General features: G+C 40.4%; 1 protein-coding gene across 4 annotated transcripts in view; it reads right to left on the bottom strand.

The window, feature by feature from the left end:
- The window catches only part of MTHFD2L (methylenetetrahydrofolate dehydrogenase (NADP+ dependent) 2 like), a 460,807-nt gene that overhangs the window by 131,061 nt on the left and 304,015 nt on the right, over positions 1-25,731 (bottom strand). The window contains exons 2-4 of one of the 4 annotated variants that reach the window (XM_049630631.1): positions 20,622-20,794; positions 3,529-3,713; positions 2,386-2,508 (exon numbers count right to left, since the gene is read on the bottom strand). In XM_049630631.1, coding sequence (XP_049486588.1) covers positions 2,386-2,508; positions 3,529-3,713; positions 20,622-20,764 — 451 coding nt within the window. In that variant the 5' untranslated portion in view covers positions 20,765-20,794. Of the gene's footprint in view, positions 1-2,385; positions 2,509-3,528; positions 4,965-18,044; positions 18,768-20,621; positions 20,795-25,731 lie in introns of those variants that run through there. The other 3 variants (XM_049630627.1, XM_049630630.1, XM_049630628.1) reach the window with 3 other exon arrangements.

Below are 25,731 nucleotides of genomic sequence, written 5' to 3'. Positions count from 1 at the left end.
CAATTGGGCTTAAACCCACTGCCAATTTTTTTTGTACAGATTTGCAATGCTAATAAATCTGTATGAGAATTAGAAACGTGAATTTTTGGTACAATTTAAATAGCACGAAAGTTATATACCAAGGAATTAAGTTATATTGTTGGATAAAGTATAATCAATACCATACAAGGATCTCATGCAATAGCACCATTCACTTTTTACTTTCTGCAAGTCAAAACTTATAGAAGAACTCAAAACTACTGTAATCTAAGGGCGCCTGGGTGGCTCAGTCAGTTAAGCATCTGACACCGGCTCAGGTCATGATCTCATGGTTTGTGGGTTCGAGCCCCGCGACAGGTTCTATGCTGACAGCTCAGAGCCTGGAGCCTGCTTTAGATTCTGTGTCTCCCTCTTTCTCTGCTCCTCCCCCACTCACACTCTGTCTCTCTCTCTCAAAAACAAATAAACATTAAAAAAATTAAAAAAAAAAACCCTTCTGTAATCTATACTATATGGCAGTCCTCACTTCACTCAGTTGAAATACACATGAATTTCAGAGCCACAATTTACTTAAATAGCACCAATCGTCCAATAGCACAGTTCAAAGTTCAGTTATCATGGTAAATTAACTGTGAGTAATTATGTAAGAACTGCTGGCCCTCTGGTTCACAAATCACCGTGTAAATAAAGATGAGCATCATGTTCCCTGAGCAACACGTTTGACACTTCTTTAAAAGTCCGTTGATGATTGATCACTGCACATTTGTTATTCAGGTCAAACATCAACAGCAAATCATACTTCCTCCTGGTCTCCCGGTGGTCAACTCACAAGACATTTCACAAAAGTAGATAATCAACAGAGGGAATTAACCTGTAAAGGTGACAGGGCAGCAAAAAAAAAAAAAAAAAAAAAAGTGGTGACACTGGAAGTGAAATGAGATGTGAACAGAAGGTCTGAAAGTGGCAACAGCAAAGCAAAAATAACAGAAACCTGTGCCCCCAGGAAGGGAAGAGTTATGATTAAGTGCTCCGGTAGGACACTGATTGAATGGAAATGGGTTGTGCACGAATGAGGTGACCCTGGAATGTTGTCTCTGGGCCCTTCGGAGCAATGTGGATATGCAGTCACAGAAGTTCTAATGAAGGTGGACTGTCTCCGTACATGAAGAAGGTTCTTATGACAAAACGATGACAACATCCCAGAGGAAGTGGCACCAGCATAAACCATCCCATAAAAGAAACTCTCAGAGAGATTTCAGAACCGTGAAAAAACTACGAACCATAAGAAGACTGCTTGGCAAATGATTACAAAGGACGAAATGGAAACTGATCCAAACTTAGAGAGGAACATGCAGTTGAATTCACCAAGGCCCAGGAAAGACGCTTGCTCCATATTGTAAGTTACATGATGAGAAGGCAAGCTCCCGTGCAAGCTCCTCTGAACAAGTTTTTTGCAAAGAAATAACACTTTAATTCTCGATGTTTCTAATGTTTTAAATTATAGTGTGCTGAACAAATACTAGCTTCCCTCTTTTTTTGTGTTCCATTTCCCTATATGTTTATGAACCACAGAGAGAGAGTTTTTAATGTTTTGGGAGAACATTTTAAAGGTCAGAGAACGAGGGGCGCCTGGGTGGCTCAGTCAGTTAAGTGTCCAACTTCGGTTGAGGTCATGATCTCACGGTTTATGAGTTTGAGCCCCACATCCAGTTCTGTGCTGACAGCTCATCCTGGAGCCTGCTTCGGATTCTGTGTCTCCCTCTCTCTCTGCCCTTCCTCCCACTCACGCTCTGCCTCTCTGTGTCTCTCAAAAATGAATAAACATTAAAAAAATTTTGTTTAAGGGGCGCCTGGGTGGCTCAGTCGGTTAAGCGTCCGACTTCATCTCAGGTCATGACCTCACAGCTCGTGAGTTCGAGCCCCGCGTCGGGCTCTATGCTGACAGTTCAAAGCCTGGAGCCTGCTTCAGATTCTGTGTCTCCCTCCTTCACTACCCCTCCCCCACTCTCTCTCTCTCTCTCTCTTTCAAAAATAAGTAAACATTAAAAAATATTTTTTTAATTTTTGTTTAAAAAAATAAAAAAATAAAGCTCAGAGAATGACTGTTGTTTTTCCCATTGGGTTTTTAAGGTTGCTTTGCCTGGTTTCAGCGTGCACAGTCATTGTCACGGTCTTGGGGCTATTGTACAAAGTAAGGACTACGTGTAATTTTTGCCTACATTTTTCCCTTACAAGTTTCAGTCATTGCAAGCAGAAGTCATCCAGGCTTTGCCAACAATTACCTGCTAGTGTGAGAGCTAGTCCCTTCGTGAACGTATTTCCTAAACTACTTGCAGTGTCGTGATAGAATGTTGAAAGACGCCCTTTTTCCTCACCAAAGCAGACATATACAAGAGCCTTAGGTACCTGGTAGTGGTAACTGAACCAATATACCACTGACTCGTGGGTCCATATTCAATTGATCAGTTATATCCAAAAGTTCTTCCTGAGAAACATCCTTTGGTTTTAGAATGATCTCACTACGGATCCCTGGAAGAACAACAAACACAGAGAGAGTCATTTGACCAGCAAAGATGTGGTTTTTCAACAATGGTGTCTTACACGGTGCGTAAAAGGTTTCCTCTGCGCCTTGCCTCATTGGAAGGAAAGGACCTTCTACAAAGATGATGTTCAAACCACCACTAAAAGGGATGTCTCAAAGAGTACAGATGTTTTCTCATGATTCACACGCAATTTTTGGCCCAGTATCGTATTGCATTTATTTGTGATAAGCTACTGTTAGGGGATGTGAATCTAGTAAATATGTTAATACTCCTCACCACCATTATTAGGCCAAGTTCAGCAGAGCGAACTGGCCAGGTTTATTATCTGATTAAAGCAAGTATAATAAAAATAGGCCTTTTTTTAAAAAAATTGAAATACAGCTGACACACAATGTTACACCAGTCTCGGGTATACAACATGGTGATTCGACAAGTATGTTCATTTAGCTAGCTAGGCTAATCACAAGTGTAGCTACAACGGTCACCATACAATGCTATTACAATATCACTGACTACATTCCCTATGCTATACCTAAAAATGGGCCCTTTAATGTTTATTTCATTTTGAGAGAGCGCCAGTGGGGAGGGGCAGACAGAGGGGGACAGAGGATCTGGAGTGGGCTCTGTGCTGACAGGCTGACGGCACAGAGCCCGATGTGGGCCTCGAATTCACAAACTGCGAGATCATGACCTGAGCCAAAGTCAGACACTCAACCGACCGAGCCACCAAGGCACCCCTAAACATGGGCTCTTTAAATGTGCAGTGTTCCTCTGACATATCAGCATAGGATCTGAAATCACATCAAATTAATTCAGTAAGAAAGCTGGAGAAAAACATTAAGAAATGAATATAAACTTGGGTAACTCATCTCTAATAGTAATGGTAACAATGATAAATGTTATTCAAATGGCACTTATTTGGCAATTCTCATGGATAATTACTGCACTTTGAAGGAACACAAGAAGACACGACTTAGTAACAAGAACAACTAAAACGCATCCCCACCTACGGCGGACGCAGCTCTGATCTTCTTCCTGACGTACGTGTGGCTTGCTGGGTTATCACCCACTAAAATGATACTGAGGTGAGGTCTTCTGTTCCCAAGGGAAATCCATGATTCCACACCTCTCTGTATTTCTTTCTGGATTTGTTTGGCCATTTCAGTTCCTGAGATAATGATGGCATCATGTCTGTGGAAAACAAAGAATAAATATAGCACTAAAAAGACAGTAAGGAACATTCAACCGCATAATCTTAAGTTACAAGAGTGAACAACACATCTGTGATTCTCCAAGTGAGCAACCTTAAATCAACCCCCAGAAAAGCAGAAAGAAATACATATATTGAAAAGGCTTTCTTGCTCTCCATGATCTCAAACTTCAAAGTGGTGAATTAATGTTGCTCTTACTGTGTGTTTGTTTTTTTAAGGTACCTGATAAAGTGTAAGATGGTTCTTTCTTCCTGCTCCCCCTGTCCTTTCACTATTGAAAGGCCTGGCGGAAGCAGATCGGTATGTAGCACATGATTATTACACAAAACCCCAAATGCAGGTCAATGAATATCGTGAAGAATGGAAAAGGAGGCGGGGGAAGAAGCAGAAGAGAAAAAAGAGAAAAGGAAACCTTACAGCACCTGAATTCTTTCTAGTACCTGTACACTTTTTATTTTCTAACGAGAGCAGGCAACATGAATATCAACCAACACACACAAAAAAATGCAAATTTGCTGCCCCTTTCAAATAAGTCAACTGTCCTTTATAAGAGGACATATATATACAGGGGGAGGGGGGCAGGGGGACAATGAACTAGATCAAGAATACTCCTTTTCAATCGGGCACCAGTGGTCCAAAGCGTCTATCCAAGTTTGCACCATTTTGACGTGAACATTGTTCTATTAAGAAGTGATGCTGCAATGTGATCTATGGATACATACACCAAAGTTGCCTGGGAAGCTTGCTCAGGTTGCAGATTCCCCAACCCATGATTGAGAACACCCTGGAAATCTGCATGTCTGACAAGTTCCCACAGGTATTCATGTGCACGACCATGTTCGAAAACTACCTGCTCAATTCAATACAAAAGTATATTTTAAAAATAATCATTACCATAGGTAAACAATTAATTGAGCAAGTAAACAGACTAGAGAATACAATTACAACCAGACTTTATAGCTGTAAGTAAACTCAACTTTTGATTCTGACTTGTCTACGTTTCACCAAAAACTTGATAGCTTTCAAGACAAGGAAAATCATGGCAAATTTATTGATCAGTCTTGCTCCACTGTCCTAATTTTATAATAGCTGTATTGAAGTATAACTGACAGGGACGCCTGGGTGGCTCAGTCAGTTAGGCATATGACTCTTGGTTACGCTCACGTCATGATCTCATGGTTCATGGGTTCGAGCCCTGCATTGGCTCTGCACGAGCAGCGTGGAGGCTACTTGGGATTCTCTCTCTCTCTCTCTCTCTCTCTCTGCCCTTTCCCTGCTCTCTCTCCCTCTCAAAATAAATAAATATATTTTAAAAATAATAAAGAAGTATAACTGACATAAAATATATTGTACATATTTAAAGTGTGCAATTTGATGTTGTAATATATGTATATACCTAGGAAACTATCACCATGATCAAGCAAATGAAACCCCTGTAAGAATTCTGGTACTCTTTTCTAAATCTCACCATTCCCCCTGTCCTGGCCATGTCCCTCCTCAATCAACAGGCAACCACTGGTCTGCTTCTTGTCACTATATCTTAGTTTGTATCATCACAAATTTTGTACAAATGGAATCATGCACAACATACTCTTTTTTACCCAGCTACTCTCACTCAGCATAATTAAGATTCATTCATGTTGTTGCATGTATCCATAGTTCATTTCTTTTTATTGTTGAGTAGTTTTCCATTGTATGGATATACCAAAATTTGTTTATCCATCCAATTATTGATGGATATTTGGGTTGTTTCCAGCTTTTACTCATGGCAAACAAAGCTGTTATAGACATTCATGTATAAGTCATTGTATGCACAATGAGCAAATACCTAGGAGTAGAATGGCTGGGTCATACAGCAGGTATATCCAAGTCCTTTATCAGAAAAGTGATTTGAAATATTTTCTCCTACTTTGTGCTTTGCCTTTTCATTCTCTTAACTGTGTCTTTGGAAGATCAGCTCTCAATTTTGATGTATTTCCATCAATTTTCCTTTTCCTTTTATGGTGAGGCATATAAGAAATCTTTGCCTAACTTAAGGTCACAAAGGTTTTCTTCAACGTTTCCTTCTAGTTTTATGTGTTCAGGTTATACATTTAGTTCTGTGATTTAGTTTTACTCTTAGTTTGATGGAACTTTATTTATATCAGGATATTGTCAAAGTTTTTTTAATGTGTGTGTATAGAGATAATCATATGACCACATGATTTTTTTTGGGGGGGGGGGGTTTTAGTCTGTTAATATGATGAATTATATTGATTGATTTTCAAATGTTAAGCCAATCTTGCATTCCTGGGATAAGCCTCACTTGGTCACGATGTGCTTATCCTTTCCAGATATTCAGGATTTTATCTAAAATTTTGTTAACTTTTTTGCTTCTATGTGCATGAGAGGTATTTATTTATAGTTTTCTTTTCTTGTAACGTCTTTGTATGATTTTGGTATCAGGGTGATGCTGCCTTTATAAAATGAGTTAGGATATATCCCGTCCTCTTCAAATTTCCAGAAGAGTTTCTGCAGAATTGGTATTATTTCTTCCTTAAATGTTTGGTAAATTTCACCCATGAAGCCATCTGGTCCTGGAGCTTTTATTCTGTTAAAGTTTAAGATCAAGTTTAAATGAAGTTAAGATAACATACTTACTTCTGAGTTTAAATGTGATCTTTCAAGATTAGGTAACAAACTTTTTTCACTATTTACTATGAACTTCTAGTGCTCATTTTTTATTAATTCATTTAAGTGATCTTTTAATTCTAAGAGAATGAGGAACTCTTCTATTATAAAATACTAAAGGCTGCAGTAATCCCAGAATGACTCATTTCTAAGAGTCATAAAAATAATAAGTCAATAAATAAATCAATAAATACTTTCCATAAATTAAACTGTGTCAACATATTCACTTAGGGTAAAATACCTAAGCTTATCTGCTGATACACTAGAATTCACTCTTGTAACAAAGAACATGCATTTGTATTTTAAATTACAAAATCACCTGAGCCCTATGTTACATTTTATAGTATATGAATAGAAACTGCTGCTGCTGACATGTTTTATTAGTTGATTCTCTGTTACAACGATTTGTCCATAGGTTACCGTGAAACTGGCAATCACTGAACATAATCCACGATAATTATGGCTTAGATATTACAAAGCTGTGTGACTCTGAGAGTGTCAGAGTTGACCGTGGCATAAATGGACTCATGACTTCCAAAGACAGATAATCCATATACAGATTAAACTTGACTGCACCATGTTGGGGTCTGAGAGAAGACAGGGCTTACTTTACAGCACAGATGTGCTAAGTGAGTTTGCTAACTATAGCTGACATGTTATAGCCTGGTCTAGTTGGTATTTATGGGTAAATACTCAGAAGACTGCCACCCAATTATAAAAGGAACTTTGAGGATTTTTCGGTAGCAGCTGGCTCCGCCTATTGGTTCCCTCAATCCCTGCAGAGCCTGGGCAAGCCTGGATTTGTGGGAGATATGATATAAGGATAAATGAGGCAACCTGGAATTAGTGGAGACTCAAAGGAAGGATGCCCCTATCAGCCTATATGCTGGAAGAACTGGCAAACACACACATTATCTAGCTCAGTGCAAAAACAAATGAGACTTTTCAGCACGCATACTGTTGAAACATGATAAATATCAATAATAGTGTGAATTTCAGCCATAGAAGCCCACAGCTCCTAAGAGTTTCCCTGGCTCAAGTCAATCTCTGCCATCTATCATCTGTACCTCAGCCAGAGTGATTTTCCAAATCTAATCATGCCACTTCCTTGGTTAAAACGCCTCACTTACAAGCCCAATGTTTATTGACTTAATAAATACACACTGAAAACCTTATATCTGCCAGGCACTATTCTAGACACTGGAAATATAAATAACAGTGTACAAAACAAACTGCCCACTTTTATGGGAACTACAATCCAGTTGAAGAAGACATAATAAGCAAATTTTTTTAAAAGGCGAATATTTATATCACGTGTGAAAAACAGAGGGAAAGGGCATATCTGAGGGCCAGAGCTGTCATATTATACAGATGGGTTAAGGTGTCTCTTAATTCTGATTAATCAGGTGATATTTCATCATAAATGAAGGAAATGGGTGGCTCAGTCGGTTAAGTGACCAACTCTTGGTTCCAGCTCAGGTCATGATCTCACAGTTTGTCAGTTGGAGCCCCACATCTGGCTCTGCACTGACAGTGTGAAGCCTGCTTGGGATTCTCTCTCTCTCCCTCTCTCTCTCTGCTCCTCCTGCTCTCTTTTTCTCTCAAAATAAATAAACTTAAATTTAAAAAAAATGAAGGTGAGCCAGAAGTGGCCGTAGCAGGGATAGAAACCGCAGCGGGGACAATCACCGCGCCTGCTGTCAACCCGGGTATAAAGCATCACCAGGAGCCCACCCAATGAGGATGCCTCCTCCATTCCCAGGGGGCTTTAGGGAGCCCTGAGGGGCAAAGTGGCAGGGACACCTCTCTTCAGATGTTGCCAGAGGGCATGGGAATGGAGCTCAGAGGCTGCGAGGAGTGCCTGCTGGAGGAGAGCAGATTTTTCTTTTAAGTACTCTGTACACCCATTGTGGGGCCTGAACCCACAACCCTGAGATCAAGAATCACATGCTCGGGGGTAGGAGTTAAGATGGTGGAGAAGTAGGGGGACCAGGATTTCCCTCGTCCCTCAAAAACAGCTGTATTGAGGTTAGAACACTGGGAACACCCTGGAAATCAATCTGCGGAGTGGCAGAAGGATCTCCACAGGTGGAGGGAGACAGCTTGGCAGAACAGAAGTGCATGTACGTGAAATGGGTGAGATAAAATAGCACAGGCATGGAGGAGGGGAACCCCTCTGCGGAGAGGCAAAAGAGAGAGCAAGAGAAGCTGTGGACTGCGGTCTAGTGTCAGGACAAGAGGAAACCCTCTCCGGACCGGGCACTGGGGAACGAGAAATACAGTGCATTTCTCCTTTGCAAACTTGTGACAAATGCTGACTTTCTAGGAGTGAAGCCGCTGCCGTGTGTGAACGCCTGGGGAGCAGGGAGCTGGCCCCAGGGTGCGGTAGCGATCTCAGGGGCACACTGGGAGAGGGCAGTCCCCTCCCTTGAGTACTGTGGGAAGAGGGTTTATTGCCCCCCACCCCCCTACCCCCAAGGACAAAAGACCCTGCAGGAGCCAGCCAGAGATGGAGTGGCGCTACCCCAGGATCGGTCCACGCAGAGCAGGATCCAAGACTTCAGGTTTTGAATCCCGGCCGAGCACCTAGGCGGCGGGGGAGACTGGAACAGGACAGGCTGACTGCCCAGGCTACTCTGTGAGGGCTGCCTGGGCAGCGTGCTTTGAGACACCCATCTGGGGAGGAGAGATTGGGGTGCCCCCATCTATCGCCACCCCGCCAACACAGTGGGGCTTCAGGGAACAGGACAGCGGCCCCCAGTGGAAGCGGGATGTGCTTACACCAAACCCCACCCCTCCGAGCCTGGCAACTGCTTATCTACCAGACTGAGACTGACACTGAGTAACCCAGATGGCCCCCCTCCCCCCCCCCCCCCCCCCCCACCAGCACAGTCACGGGTCCCGGCAGGTCCCAGGCACCAACAGACAACTGTTTTGTGTTTTTGCCTGTTAGTCTCTCTTTTCTTTTTCTCTATCTCGTTTCTTTCCTTCTCTTCTTTTTTCACTTCTTTTTCTTTCTACCTTTTTTCTTGTTTTCCCTTTGGAATCAGGCTCATAGTCTCTGATTTGATTTTTGGTCAATTCTTATTATATATATATTTTTTCCGCTCTGTATCTGTTTTATTTTTTTTGTTGCTGTTTGTTTAATCAGGCATTTTTACTCTATTCTTTTTACACCTTTTCTGTATCTCCTTCTTTATTTTCCTTTCACTCTCTCTGGATTAAGCCTTATAGTTTCTTTGATTCTTTGCTTGGTGTCTTTTTCTTTTTTCACCCCTTTCATTTTTCTCTTTGTATTGGATCGGGTCTCCTGCCCTTTCCTTTTTCCCAGGTTATTTCAACGAACACATCAAAGCACACCTGATTGAAGCTCCAAACATTCCACCACTATGAGCAAAGAGAAGCTTTGCAGAGGACTGATCAGTGGGATAGAGCAGCCAAATACGCAACAACAGAGAGGATGTGACACATTCCAAAAACACCTCCTGAAGGGCCAGGCCCTGGACAGCGTGTGACCCATTTTTAATATAGTAGTGTTCACATGTACAGGATACATAACCAGCTATTAAAACACGTAAAAGACAAAAACCTACCCAAAATGATGAAACGGAAGAATTCTCCTCAAAAAAAAATTCCAGAAAGAAATGACAGCCAGAGAATTGCTCAAAACAGATATAAACAATATATCTGAACAAGAATTTAGGATAACGGTCATAAGACTAATAGCTGGGCTTAAAAAAAGCATAGAAGACAGCAGAGAATCTATTGCTGCAGAGATCAGAGACCTAAGAAATAGTCACAATGAATTGTTTAAAAATGCTATAAATGGTATGCAAAATAAACTAAATACAGTGACAGTGAGGATGGGAGAAGCAGAGGAGAGAAAAGGCAAAGAAGTCAAACTTTCACTCTTTGCAGATGACATGATACTCTATATGGAAAATCCGAAAGACTCTACCCCAAAATTGCCAGAACTGGCACAGGAATTCAGCCAAGTTGTAGGATATAAAATCAATGTACAGAAATCGATTGCATTTCTATACAACAATAATGAAGCAACAGAAAGAGATATCAAGGAATCGATCCCATTTACAATTGCGCCAAGAACCATAAAATACCCAGGAATAAACCTAACCAAAGAGGTAAAAGAAATATATGCTGAAAACTATAGAAAGCATATGAAAGAAACTGAAGAAGACACAAAGAAATGGAAAAACATTCCATGCTCTTGGATAGGAAGAACAAATATTGTTAAACTGTCAATACTACCCAAAGCAGTCTACACATTCAATGCAATCCCAATGAAAACAGCACCAGCATTTTTCACAGAGCTAGAACAAACAATCCTAAAATTTACATGGAACCACAAAAGACTCCAAATAGCCAAAGTAATGGTAAAAAGAAAACCAATCCGGAAGTATCACAATCCCAGACGTTAGCCTGTACTACAAAGCTGTAATCATCAAGACAGTATGGTATTGGCACAAAAACAGACACACAGACCAATGAAATAGAATAGAGGACTCAGAAATAGACCCACAAATATATGGCCAACTAATGTTTGACAAAGCAGGGAAGAGTATCCAGTGGGAAAAAGACAGTCTCTTTAGCAAATGGTGCTGGGAGAACTGGACAGCAACATGCAGAAGAATGAAACTGGACCACTTCCTTACACTACACACAAAAATAAATTCAAAATGGCTGAAAGACCTAAATGTGAGACAGGAAACCATCAAAATCCTACAGGAGAAAATAGGCAGCAACCTCTTTGACCTCAGCCGGAGCAACTTCTTATTTGACATGTCGCCAAAGGCAAGGGAAATAAAAGCAAAAATGAACTATTAGGACCTCATCAAGATAAAAAGCTTCTGCACAGCAAAGGAAACAATCAACAAAACTAAAAGACAACTGACAGAATGGGAGAAGATATTTGTAAGTGACATATCAAATAAAGGGTTAGTTTCCAAAATCTATAAAGAATTTACCAAACTGAACACTGAAAAACAAATAACCCAGTGAAGAAATGGGCAGAAGACATGAATAGACACTTTTCCAAAGAAAACATCCAGATGGCAAACAGACACATGAAAAGATGCTCAATATCACCCATCATCAGGGAAATAAAATTGAACCCACATTGAGATACCACCTCAAACACGCAGAGTAGCTAAAATTAACAACTCAGGAAACAATAGATATTGGCGAGGGTATAGAGAAAGGGGAACCCTCTTGCACTGTTGGTGGGAATGCAAACTGGTGCAGCCACTCTGGAAAACAGTATGGAGGTTCCTCAAAAAATTAAAAATAGAATTACCCTACCACCCAACAATAACACTACTAGGAATTTATCCAAAGGATATAGGAGTGCTAATTTGAAGGGGCACATGCAACCCAATATTTATAGCAGCACTGTCAACAATAGCCAAATTATGGAAAGAGCCTAAATGTCCATCAGCTGATGAATGGGTAACGAAGATGTGGCTTACATATGCAATGGAATACTACTCAGCAATGAAAAAGAGTGACATCTTGCCGTTTGCAACAACATGGATGGAATTGGAGGCTATTATGCTAAGCAAAATAAGTCAGTCAAAGAAAGACCGGTATCATATGAGTTCACTCAGATGTGGCATTAGAGAAACTTAACAGAAGACCATGGGGGAAGGGAAGGAAAAATAAGATACAAATAGAGAGGGAAGCAAACCATGAGAGACTCTTAAATACAGAGAACAAACTGAGGGTTGATGGGGGTGGGGAAAACGGATGATGGGCACTGAGGAGGGCACTTGTTGGAATGAGCACTGGATGTTGTATGTAAGTGATGACTCACAGGAATCTACTCCTGAAGCCAAGACTACACAGTATGCTAATTTGACAATCAATCAATCAATCAATCAATCAGAAGGAAATGAGGGAATATGTCATGTGGCTATGTGTACAAAATACTTCTAGGCCAAGGGGAGTGCACAGCAAGTACAAGGGACTCTAGGCAGGAGCATGACTAGCATGTCTGATGAATAGCAAGGCCAATGGCTGCAGTGGAGACAAGTGGGCCAGGCCAGGACATAAAATCAGAGAAGTCACGGAACTTGAGATCACATAAGGTCCTGCAGACTTTTGAAGGGGTATTGGCTTTTACTGAGCTAGAAAGCCATTTGATGATTCTGAGGAGTGCTATGACCCAATTTTCATGATTCAATAGCTGGTTAAATGGGGAAAACAGACTCTGGAAGCAAGGGGCTTAGAGTCATGCAGCTATAGACCAAGGAAAAGTAAGAATTTCCAGCAAGAAGAGGCGGAGAGAGCACAGCTCTGCAGATACCTTCATTTCAGACTTCTAGTCTCCAAGAGTCTGAGGATCCATCCTGTTGCTTCAAACCATCTAGTCTTTGTTTACAGTGGCCTTAGTAAACAAATACATGCATAATCCTAATTTAAAATATTCAAATTTGTGGGAAGAATCTTTTGATGGAGCTGTTTTTCATCGAATAGATTTATATTTTGGAATGCAATGGCATAGAATTGAGAAGACCTGTATCTACTGTATCTAAACATGGCAAGATATTAGAAAAGTCATAAATAGAAACAACTTATTTGATGACATGTAACAAGTATTTGTCAAAGAAAGGTACTATGAAAGGAGACACTAAACAGCAACTGTGAAAATATTTAGGCTAAAATATCTTCACATTTCAATATGAAAAAATCTAGAACTGAGACCATGTTCCATTTAGCAGTTTGATCTGAGCTTGCCAGGTGCTTTGGTATCTGTAGGGAAAGTACTTTCTTGAAAGCTAAAAATACTATTGTCTAAGGAAAAAAAATAATAAGGTTTGCAACTTAAACAAAAACTGCAGCAAATTTAATTTTAAAATTAAGTGTAAGATCTTTTTTGCCCAGAAAATGATCACTATCGACATATTAAAGATAAGGCTAGGAAACTGATTCAAGTATATGTACCAAGAATTCAGCATGTGTTAAAAGTTAGTAATCACATAATTAACATAAAAAATTAAACATATTATAAAATTAAGATCAAAATTTTCAATTGTCTAAATGCATAAGGGTATATAAATTACCACTTAAAATGTGAATTTTGAAGATACTTTTGAACAGGACTCTTTTATAGGTCCTAATATATTTACAAATCAATAAATATTCCAAATATGTCATTTTCACTACTTTAACATCTCTTTTTCCTCCTAAAAATGTGGTTTGGTCAAAAAATTATTTAGCCACATTGCCATTAATACACACCAAAAGGGCAATTTGACTTAGGTATTTTTCACAAGTTGCACCCTGTCATTACTTGCTCAGGCAACATTTCCTGAAAAGGTAATGTTGCAAGTGACCCCCAAAGAAGGCAGGACATAGAGCTCTCTGTTTCACCATTCTCCCCTCATTGCTGGGCTGGTACTAACATGTGACTTCATTAAAAAACAATTAAGTCATAGTGGGGGGCGTGGTGAGCAATAAGGGCAGGATAATGCTGTATAAATTACTTCCTCCAAGCCAGAAGTCAGTCCTGGTTCACCATTAATAGTGTAAAAGATTTCAAAATGGAGCAAGTGAGCCTAACTCAGTCTTTTCACAACTAGATGGAAAAGCCACAAGGGAGGAGGAATTTATGCAGGTCCTTATTGGAGGAACTATGAACTTTTTGTCAGTTAGAAGCCCTCTGCCTAGACTTAACTTCCTCCTCACCCAGACACCTGAATTGTTCCATTCTTTACTTTGGAAGAAGTCAATGGGGTTTAACAAGCATCAATCCCTTATTTGCATATTAACCCAACCAATCCAAATTAACCTAGTTTCAATCTGTTTTGTATCAAGGACCCAAATAAGAGCTGCACTTGTGACTTTTAGTTTTTGTAACTCTGTCCCCTCTTTGTCTTCCTCCAAACAGGAGTCAGATTTCTACCTGAATCTGGGTTTCCCAAACTGCAATTCTAATTGCCCAAATAAATGTCCATTTGCTTGCATTTCCAGTGACAGGAGCTAGAATATGGTAGCACAAGTCACTTAACGGCTCTGAAAGGAATGCAATTTCCTCATCTATATAATGGAAATGTTCTCTGTTTAACTTACAGAAAAGGATTTGGCTAAAAGTTGACTGGCTGATTTGCAAAAATTGCTTTTAAGTGACAGATGGTGCCAATACTCAAGTACCCGGCAGCAATAGGAGACCAAAAAGCCACCATTTAGTGTTGTTTCCAGGAGCCTGTTTACTCATCCATATTTTCCAGGAAGTAAACTATAACCATCCTAATCTATGGTTACTAGAACTAAATGTAGTATTTAAGGGAAAATAGTAAATAGAAGGAAAAAAAAAAATCACTACTTTTCCTGGGTATCAAAATACTCCTTCACAAAATAGTAAAATAACAAATAAAGTCCACCCAAGATCGAGTGTATTTAATTTGTATACTTGGCATCTTGTGTCTGCATCTAGGTTTCAATCTCATTTTCGGCCACAGCTGTAATTAGAGCTGCAATGGACTGTTTTATGATCTATAAAGATGAAAAGTCCAGTACAATCATTAGCAGTTAAAATTTCTCTGGTCATACCATAGCTTAATCGCTGTGTATTTTAGGACTCCACCTGGAGATTTTGAGTTTGAATTAATAGAAATGAAACGCAAGGGAACCAGGCCAAAATTATATATGGAGTAAAACCAATCACTAAGTACTAGGGAGCCTTTTGAAGTAAATAAAATGTTTTTAAGTGAATGAATACTTAGGAATGTTAAGTTTATGGTCTTTTACAATCATTTCACTTCCCATCCTAAATACTATACTTACACCTTAAAGTTATTTTATCAGAAATTACGCTTCGGTAAGTCAGTAAGAACATACCTAAGAGCAAGTTCTTTTCATCATGCATCATTCTGTTATTCAATTTTTCAACTCAACTCTTTCAGGACCCTAATGTGTAAATCAGAACATCAGTAGCTACCTAAACAACATCTATGCTTATTCGGAATCTTAGATGCTAAGTTTTGTAACATAAGAACCCTTGGGCAGTCTGCTCAATCATAGGGATAGCTTCTCAGAACAACCTTTTGAATGTTTAATATAAAATACACAAGTTTATAAGGAAACCAGTTTTACTGAAATATTGTTCTCACTTTTTTTTAAGCATTAAATAACAGCATGTGGTGGCAGGTCTAATAACTACCATAATAAAGCAGTGGTGTGTATGATATTTTGAGATTTTTGCGTCAACTCTGTAATATTAAAGTATCTCCGACTTTTATTGGCAATTATCTGAAATACCGCTAATATTACTGTGGTTTGTTGCCAACATTCACAACTGAAGAAAATGCTAAATTTGTTAGAGGTTAGTGATGTCCTATCTAAGTTTATGGATCCCCTAAAATCTATCCAGAAAGTCTCAGGTTAAGAAATACCCTTCATTAGAGGAATCTGACAAGATGATTTTTTTCTGACAAAATATTTTTAAGATTTATATGCAAAATTAGCTTTCCTGATTCACAAAAGTTCTACAACATTTGATAAATGTTTTCAAGAAGAGGAACAACAATAGTGATATGTCAACAATGCCAAATTACTTACAGAGCAAAGCACTGGGTAGACCATTCAGGTTCAAACCCGGTCTTCACCATTTATTTACTGTTAACATGGGCAAGTTATTTAATTTCTCTAAGCTTCAATCACACAATCTACTAATTAGGAATACTAATAGTCTACTTCAGCTGTTGTGAGGATAAAAGGATATACTTATGCAAAAAATCTCAGCACAGAGTAAAGGCTCACTAAACACTAAGAAGAATTTGTTTTTTAACAACACACTGGATTACTTAAAGGCAAGATGATATTCATTGCAGGTTTTCATAACCAAAGTGGGGAAGACAGCTAATTTAAACTATATATACCCTAACTTTAGAATTATGAATCTTTGGATAGTCTTTTGGTTCTAGGCACACTCTGTAACGTAATTACAGAAACCTACATAGATCATTTTCGGATCATTAAGTGAACAAACCTCATTGGTATGATGTTGACAAGACCATGACCTGAATCTGAGAATAAATGATTTCCTATGTTCTAAGAACTAGACATTAAACGATGGCAAGATGGTCATGTAAGTTATGACCAACGGACTTAATGTAATAGAATGTAGCCAATAAAATGTTAGTAAAAACAGTAGCAACGCAGGAATGCACTGATGTAATGTTAAGTGGAGTAGCTGAATAATACCCAACCCTGAGTTCTTGGACACTAATTTAGGGTTAGATTATGTTCCATTCTGACCACTAAGTTTCCTACCTTTTAGGTGTATTTTTCTCTGGTCCAAATTGCACTTCTTAACAGTTAATCTCATTTATTCTAATCATTAATTTATCCCACTCATTTGACATTTCAAATTTCTCCCAAGTGCCTCCCTCCCTATACCTCCCTCTCCAAGCCAAGCTATCTTTAAAAACTGTCTTCGGCTCTATGGAATTTCATTAAGAGTCTGCGACCATGGAAAAGTAGGTGTTTTTGTCTTTTTCCTACTGTTTTTATCATCCCATCGAGGTATTAACATGAAACAGATAACATTCGAAAAAGAAAGATTCAGATCATTAAAGAAACTGCTAAACTATCCCTAAAGCCATGACTAAGTAACAAGATCTGAGATTAATAGTAGTGTTTTTTCATCTATTGATCCATTTTAATCAGAAAACTTGATTTTGGAGATATTACATTAGAACACATTATCTCTGAACAGCTGGGATACAGACAAAGAACTCAGATATAAGACAGTAAATGGTGAAATATTTAGATTCTAAATTTAAAGCGACATTGAGAACTGCTTAGAAATCAATACTGTAGCAACAGCTATCTCATTAAATAGGTAAGGCATTAAGACAGGAAAACCGCACAATCACATTTTCCAACAAAATAGGATTTTGAGAAACTGCTTTTGCTACTCGTTGGAACTCTTATCCTAGTTGAAATCAGTCTGTGGAAAATCAGCTTTAGTAAGGGTCCTAACTGGAGTCTGGGTCCTTCAAGCTTCCCACAAGGGTAAGAGGATCTTTAAATCAAATAATTCTATTGCAGAGATGGAAACACTGAATAAGTACTAGAGGGGAGAATCTGAATAAAAATGAACAGCCTTACTGATAAACTTGAGCCTGTTTTTCAGTTATTAAATTCAACTCCCCCCTCTACGAGCCATGAATATTCAACTAACATAAACCAGTATCTTTTACTAGCTTCAAAATTGTGTGTGTGTGTGTATATATATATATATATATATATATATATTTTAATGCTGGCCTAGCTGCAAAATTTATAAAGCCATTGGCAACAAGACATAAAGAAAGGTGAGGTTTCTGTCAAGAGCTGTAGGCTGGTACACACAATTTTACAAATACTAAAATAGCATTTTAGCAGGAGGGGGTGCCAAATTTATGATTTTACGATTTTAGGAAATCACTTTGCAATAGCTTAGGATACCCATTTAATTACAAAAATGAGTTCAGGGGAGATGATCTAAAGCAGCATTTGGGAAGTCCCTGTTTCAGGATATCTGCAAATCTGCTTTGACCGTGGCATTAACATATAAGGTCTGTACCTTCCCCTCCAAATGGGAACCGCTTCTGCCTAGCTCCATACACGGAAAGCAATGGGCCAAAGACTCATGTGGTATTTATAATCCGACATGTTGAGTTGTACACTCACACAGCAAGGCAAAATAGTACAAACTTAATCACTAAAAATTCTTTATTTTTAACTTTTTGGCTGTTTGGGTAATTCATTTCAAGGAACAATAGTGGGCAACAAATAGAAGGGCTTATTTATTTCTTTGACAGTAAATATATTTTCTTCCAATTAATAATATCTAATTTCTCATGAGTTACTAAGAAAAAAAAACTCACTGTAAATTTTAAAAATAAGAGAAAACTCAAATGATACTTCAAGATTTTATAATTTTCAAATTCTGTCAAAGATTACTTCTTGAAATTCCAATTAAAAAAAACTTAATTAAAAAAGCATTATATGTTCCGCTATCATAGGTATCTAGTCAAAAATATGAAAAAGAATCAAAAATGTTTTTTCATTTTCATTTAAAGCTCCATAGAGCTCAGAAACTAATAAATCTGTTAATTTAGAAGAGTCAATACTGGGGAAGGAGTTTATCAAACTCCAAGATAATTTTCAGTAAAAATAACACTAAGGCTCAAATTTCAAGTCAATAGAAATGATATCAGATATAAAGCACATTCACTACGAAGAACTAGACAACTAATAAGTAGCTATATATTTTAAAAAAGATGACTGAGGATGGGGACAAGTGGGGAGGCAGACAGTGGCGACCTCTGGAAGATGGAATCTCTTCTCTCTGCTGGTCCTAGAAGAGAAAAGAGACACCAATAAGCATCAACACACTGTCCGAATTCCTCCCCACCCGAGACCCAGCAGTCCACAGGTGTTTCTCAACCTGACAGCCAACTTCACCTTCATAGATGGTATTCAGTGCCAAGAGGATGTCAAAAACACCACCCTATCCTGACTTGATTACAGCTGCCTTAAGAAAAATAAAGACTACCCAAAGTACTATTTATAGCTATTATCTGTATCAAATGGGGCCTAAAGCAGCTGGGTTGAAAGTCATACTCCTTTTTATTAAGACTAGCTTTCCAAAACTATTGCACTCAACTATTTTAAATTATAAAGAGACAATTAAATATAATCTAAAAGATCTGAATTATCCCTTTGCTTGCACACATTTGTACAAAGCAAGTGGCTACAAGCAGATGTTTGGGTTATAACCGTTGTGACTCTCAATCAACGCACATGGAGAGGATTGGGGTGATGGGTCCTTTACACCAAGTTGACAAAGGGAAATTCAACAACTTACATAATTTGGAAAAGATTATCCTCACTCCACAAAGAAGCTCTAGAACAAATGAAACTCAAAACATAATTACCTAGAGTGACTAGAGTACATAATACCTTCAGTTCTGCAATTCAAACAGCATTCTACAGAATCTGCTTTCCCTAGGGAGTACAGCTGGTAATTCCAAAACAACTGGCAAATCCTTGCAGACACCATACAGCTTTCACAACCAGAACTCAGAATCAGTTACTTTCTCCTGTCTTTGTGGAAGAGCTAATCACTGGAAACACGTCTAAAGTAAACCCAATATGAAATATTCTTTATTATTTTAGTCACTCAAGCCTGAGGCAAATATATGTATAAAATGATGAGTTAATCAATTAAAATGAAATAAGTACTAGCTATGTTTCCACATTATTATTACTTTCTCCCAGGTATTGTGCTGCTCACTGGGGATGCAAAAAATAAGATACAATCTCTGAGCTCATAGAACTGCCGTGAACGTGCAATACTGGAAGCCCTGAAAGTCTGAAAACTGAATCTCTTGTCGACTCGCTGGCTCTGGGTCAAGGGAATATATTTTTAGATTCTTAAGTCTAAGTCTGCAACTCCAACAAGTGGATGACGGCAACGCGAAGAGGCCGGGGCACCACTGTGTAGAAGAGTTAAAACCACAACACGTTTCGTACGCGCAGTGTACTAGCTGGCAACAGGGTCCAAAGAGATGCAAAGAGATGCAATGATTCTAAGACTGACTACTTCAATGTTAAGAAGGAAGAAGTTCAGGAAGCACCACACAGACTGAGAAAATCAAAAGACTGAGAAATCAAGATTATGTTTGATTTTGTGAAATCGCTACGAATTTTAGGGCTGAAGGAGACCTCGGAGTTCCCATCAACAAAGGAATTCAGAATCCCAAACACGAGCAAACCATCTGAACAATGCCCACTCCTTTGTTTACAAAACACAACAATAACCAAACCAAAGCAACCGCTAGAAACGAGCAGACCACCTGTTTTTAGGGCACCTTTCCTGAGGGCCTCCAATGTCTTCCTAAATCACTCCACTGTACCTGCTGCAAAGTAAGAATATTCTTGGCGCCAGAGCCCAAAGCCGATCTCGTCCGAATCGCCCGACTTGAGGTCGACGCGACCAGTCCGCGAGGCCCGCAAGGTCAATTTCGGAGCCTAGGCAGGCCGCGCCCCCCAGCCCTGCGGAGGCGCGCGGCCGCCCGAGCCTCTGGCCTGACGCGGGAGAGCTCGGCCGGCGCCAGCAGCCCGCGCCTCGCCGCCCCGCCCGCAGCCCGCGGCTCCGCAGGCGCGGGCACCCACACCCGAAGACAGCGAGCGTCCGGGGCGCTCGTACCTCACGCCGCTGCTCCGAAAACCCCGGGACGCGCAGCCGGTTGCTCCCGGCGCCCCCAGGGGCAGCACCACGCTCCCGCCGAGCATCAACACGCGGCCCAGGCGACGGCGGAGCAGGGAAAAGCCGCGGGCCGGCACTGCCATGGCCGCGAATCGCCGGCTTCCGGACGGAGACTCCACCTCCCGCCGCTGCGGTCCTCGCAGCTGCAGGCCGGGCTCCGCCCCCACGCGGCCGGGCCGGAGAGCGGGTCCCTGCGGCAGCCTGTTCCGGGCGCCATGCCGGGGCGGGGCCCGGAGCCAAACTCAGGGCTGGGGGCGGGCCCGAGAGACACTGGGAGGCGGGGCCAGGAACCAAGCTCTGAACGGGACGGGGGCGGGGCAGAAGAAACTCCGGGACTGGCAGGAGCTGGGCGAAGACCCTGGCCGCGGGCTGTGCGAAGTGTGTGGGAGGGGGGCGGGAGGGCAGTCTCTGAGACTGGTGGCTTGCGATGTGGCTTCTCACCCACCTGACACACCTTTGATCTTCCCTTTAGACACAGGTAAGGCGTCTAAAGTAATCACTCCAAGCAGCATGCCTTCTTTTTCCCTAGCCAGACTTCTGGCCTACCACCTCCGAGGCTATGTGATTTAAAGCCAGAAGGATGTTACTGCTTGTTTCGTACCCCACTTAGTACGATCTTGGGATATCTGGGAGCTGGAGAGAGAGAAAAAAAAAAGGTGTGAGTGTGTGGAGGGAGGAGGGGGACCTGGCTGAAGAAGGCCTGAACTTTAGAATTTCTGTTGTTCTACCTTATCTCCATATTTGGAAGGAAAAAATCGTTTTCCAGAGTTTATGACCAAGTTAACATAGCCTGGGAACCTGCATTGTCTGGTGAATGGACAGCTACTGAGAAAGCAAAAATATCAACTACCTCTGGAAAAGTAAAAATCAGACTGGCCATTCACTATGCTGGGATATGTTAAAAGGTAAATTGAAGCAGACTTTTAGAAACTAAGAGTTTCTTTGAGCAAAAAATCAGTTTGAACCAGGCAGCATCCAATCTAGCAGACAGAAAGGCACTCTTGGGAGCTGTACAAAATAAAAAGACTTTTTTGGGGGGCTGAAGGGAACAGGAAAAAGAAAGTTATACTAGCAAAAAAGTGGGTTCTTTGTTGCAAAGTTACTTTCCTTTAGGGGATGGCAGGGATCTATCAGGTACAATACCTGACTAGGGCTGATCAGGTGATTCCTGGTTGACTGATTTAAGATTCTGTTTCTGGGAGAGAGGAAACTAACGGGGAGGAAGAATTTCCTCTGCCCTTTAAGGTCCTAGTTCTAGCTAGATCAGAATCATTTTTTTAAATATGAAATTTGTTGTCAAATTGGTTTCCATACAACACCCAGTGCTCATCCCAACAGGTGCCCTCCTCAATAGCCATCACCCACCCACCGCTCCCTCCGACCCCCCATCAACTCTCAGTTTATTCTCAATTTTTAAGAGTTTCTTATGGTTTGGCTTTCTCCCTCTCTAACTTTTTTTTTTTTCCTTCCCCTCCCCCATGGTCTTCTGTTAAGTTTCTCAGGATCCACATAAGAGTGAAAACTGGTTAGATCAGAATCATATGGACATGAGATAGATTAACAGAGGAAAATCAAGTTTAATAGCATACATAAGGGGAATCAAAATCAAATTTAATAGCATTCAATGGGGAATCCACACAGACATTGAAATTCCAAAGATAGGCAACATGATGCTTATATGAGTTAAGGAGAGGGGTAGGGGCCTGAGGATACAAAAGGGAGAGATATCATGAACAGGAAAGTGAAAGGAGATGTTTGGAAAACAAAGATACCCTGTTATTCAGATAAATTTCTCAGGTAAAGAGGAATTTCTATTAATAGCTCTCTTCCTGGTAAAGCAAGCAGTTGAGGGGGAGGTAAAGGACTTTTTCTGACTCTGCTGGGTTTGGATTATTTTTAACTCAAAATAATGTTCATGCCAAAGTGGCCCATCTAAGGGTGGCCTTCCCTTATCCTCTACAGTGATTAGGTCTCAGTTTGGTGAAGTGGGGCTTAGCATAAGTGACTCCATTTTGGATCTGTTGTCTTGTTTTTTAACAGATAACAAACACAGATAAGAGACAGATAGAACCAGATGCAAAGGTAAAGGAAACAATATTTCTCCCAAGGTCAGGCTGCAGCTGTGAAGTATCATCGCAATCCCTTTGACCACTGCATTCTTACTTAAAATCCTTCTTCTCTAAAATCATAACTGTCAGAAAGTGTGCTCTTTAAAATCTTATCAATAAGAATGAAACGTCCTATCCGTCCTATTCTGTATGATGTAAGTCAGTTTCACACAAAGAAGCAGCCTTTATTTCCAACGTAGGTAAAAGCTTCAGATGAGGGATTCCTGAACACATTCCACATCGATCTTAACTTTATCAATTCCAAGGAATAGGCCCCTGGATCCCCTTTGCAGTTCCACTTCATGTTGACCCCTTTACACACAGCTCTTTCCTGCTTTGAGCCTCCCAAAATGTTGCTTTATTTAAATTTCACCTAACCTCTACCCTTTCCCAAATCTTATAATAACCCCGTATCTCCCCTTAGTTGATGAGACATTTCTCAGGTTTCCTCTGGTATGCAGTCTCCTTCATTACAAGGAACCAGTTATTCTAATTTTGTCTTTCTACAGTTTTATCCCTGCCAGTTGAATCTGATTAGGCTAGGATAGCAGCCAGGAGTGATGATCGAGGGGATTTGCAGCCCAGAAGTGGTTATCAGTCTAGCAAAGGCAATATCGTGTCCCCAGTGTTCAGCAATTTCTTGAAAACTAGTTAATTAAGGTTTACAAGGAATCCTAAATGGATACCACCACATTTCAAAACATAACCACATCAATTCAAAGCTTTCTTTAATCATCTGGCCTTGTCAAGAATATGTAACGGTCTCGTATGGAGATACGTTGATCATTTCTTGTCCCCATCCTCTGTGTCTCATACTAGACTCTAGACAGCTCTCTTTGCACATAAACTTCATGTACTTCCTACTAATGGAACCTGAATTATTGCACTCAAAATAAGCCATGACTGTGACAGGAAGGAAAAAATTGCCTCCACCCTCAAGGTTCTCCAGCAGGACTAAGAATTAAATTTACATGAGACAAATTAACAGGAGAAAAAACCCACAAAGTTTTATTATGTGTACACGGAGGTCCAGTTACAAAATTGAGACCTGAAGAAATGACCAAAGTAGGGTTTTTGAACACTTTTAGACAAAGAGATGATACATTTATTTAAAAAATTTTTCTAACGTTTATTTTTGAGAGAGAGACAGAGCATGAGAGGGGGAGGTGCAGAAAGAGAGGGAGACACAGAATCCAAAGCAGGCTCCAGGCTCCGAGCTGTCAGCACAGAGCCGGACACAGGGCTCAAACTTACTAACCGTGAGATCGTGACCTGAGCTGAAGTCGGATGCTTAACTGACTGAGCCACCCAGGCACCCCAAGAGATGATACAATTTTGAGGAATTTATAGAATAAGGAAAACAGGTGTTTGGGCTGAAATGGTAGATTAGTAAAAAGTAATAAGACTTATTTCTGCAGCTTTTTGTGGTTTTATTTTTTTTTAATTTTTTTTTTTTAATGTTTATTTATTTTTGAGACAGAGAGAGACAGAACATGAGCAGGGAAGGGGCAGAGAGAGAGGGAGACACGGAATGTGAAGCAGGCTCCAGGCTCTGAGCTGTCAGCACAGAGCCCGACGCGGGGCTCAAACTCATGAACTGTGAGATCATGACCTGAGCTGAGGTCGGATGCTTAACCGACTGAGCCACCCAGGCGCCCCGCTTTTTGTGGTTTTAAAGTCATTACCTCTGGTGATAAGGATATCTTTATTTATTTATTTTTTTTAGTTTACTTGTTTATTTTGAGAGAGGAAGAGAGAGAGAGAGAGACAGCGTGAGTGAGGGAGGGGCAGGGAGAGAGGGAGAAAGAATCCCAAGCAGACTCCATGCTGTCAGCACAGAGCTCAACACAGGGCTTGAACTCACAAAACTGAGACCATCACCTGAGCTGAAACCAAGAGGCCGATGCTTAACCGACTGAGCCATCCAGGCTCTTTTCACTTCTCAGTGTAGGGAGGATATTTTTCCTATGTGAGATTTGTTTCCTGCTTTCAAGGAGACAGAGGAAGGGCTGAATGTCCTTGTACTAGTTGTTACTTAAGTAATTTTTATTTGAAATAATGTGCCAGCCCCGACAGCTGTTTCTGAGTAACTCATTAAAGTCATCTTGAGGTAAGAGCTTGCATCAAGCAAAGGAAAGCAACTACCCTCTGTCATCTAAAGGTAATCCTACCCACAAGTCTACCTACTATCTAATCTCGGTGTGACCTCCATGGCATTATCTCCAGAGCCTAGTCCAATGTGTGGCACACATTAAGTGTTCATGAAGCATCTGTTACATGAGTGAGTGAATGAATTGAACCTAGACTCAGCAGGAATGGAATGAAATGCCCAATGAACTCCGAAAGAGCCACCTCTGACGAGATGTGGGCAGAGCTGCTCGTCCTCCTAGAGACGTGGAGCATATAAATGAACCTGTCCCAGAGATTTTAAGTACACCAGAAAATGTGTACGGTGGCCTATTGCCAGGCTTTGGGTGACTATAAGTTTTCTGACACCCGTTGGATATCCTTTCAATAATAAAATACCCCTGTAGAACAGTATGCCTACTATTCTTGCAAATGGAGAAGTTAATGTCAGTCTCCTGGGTTGTACCATGAGAAATTTTCCCCGTGTTTCTGGATGGCGCCCTGGTCATCAGAAATGTAACTCCCGTGAAAGTTAATCTAGATCATCGCTGGACTAGAGTGACATTTTTAGTTGTTTAACTGAGAAATGTGTATATTAATATTGATTTCTATGAATCTGAGGTATCACAGAGGACATAAAATGTTTTTCGACATGATTAGAGGAATTGTTTGAAGAAGAGACTTTTCCCCATAGCACTGAGTATGAAAGATTGTGACCCTATACTCAAAAACAATTGGACTTGGTTTTTAAACTATAAATTAGATTTTCTTATATTTTGCTTTTCTAAGCTAACTTTACCTGCAAGCATAAGCTT

Source organism: Panthera uncia, chromosome B1 (genome assembly GCF_023721935.1).
Source record: "Panthera uncia isolate 11264 chromosome B1, Puncia_PCG_1.0, whole genome shotgun sequence".
NCBI classification, from domain to species: domain Eukaryota; kingdom Metazoa; phylum Chordata; class Mammalia; order Carnivora; family Felidae; genus Panthera; species Panthera uncia.
The sequence above is the reverse complement of the archived record's forward strand: the minus strand, read 5'-3'. Positions and strand labels throughout refer to the sequence as shown.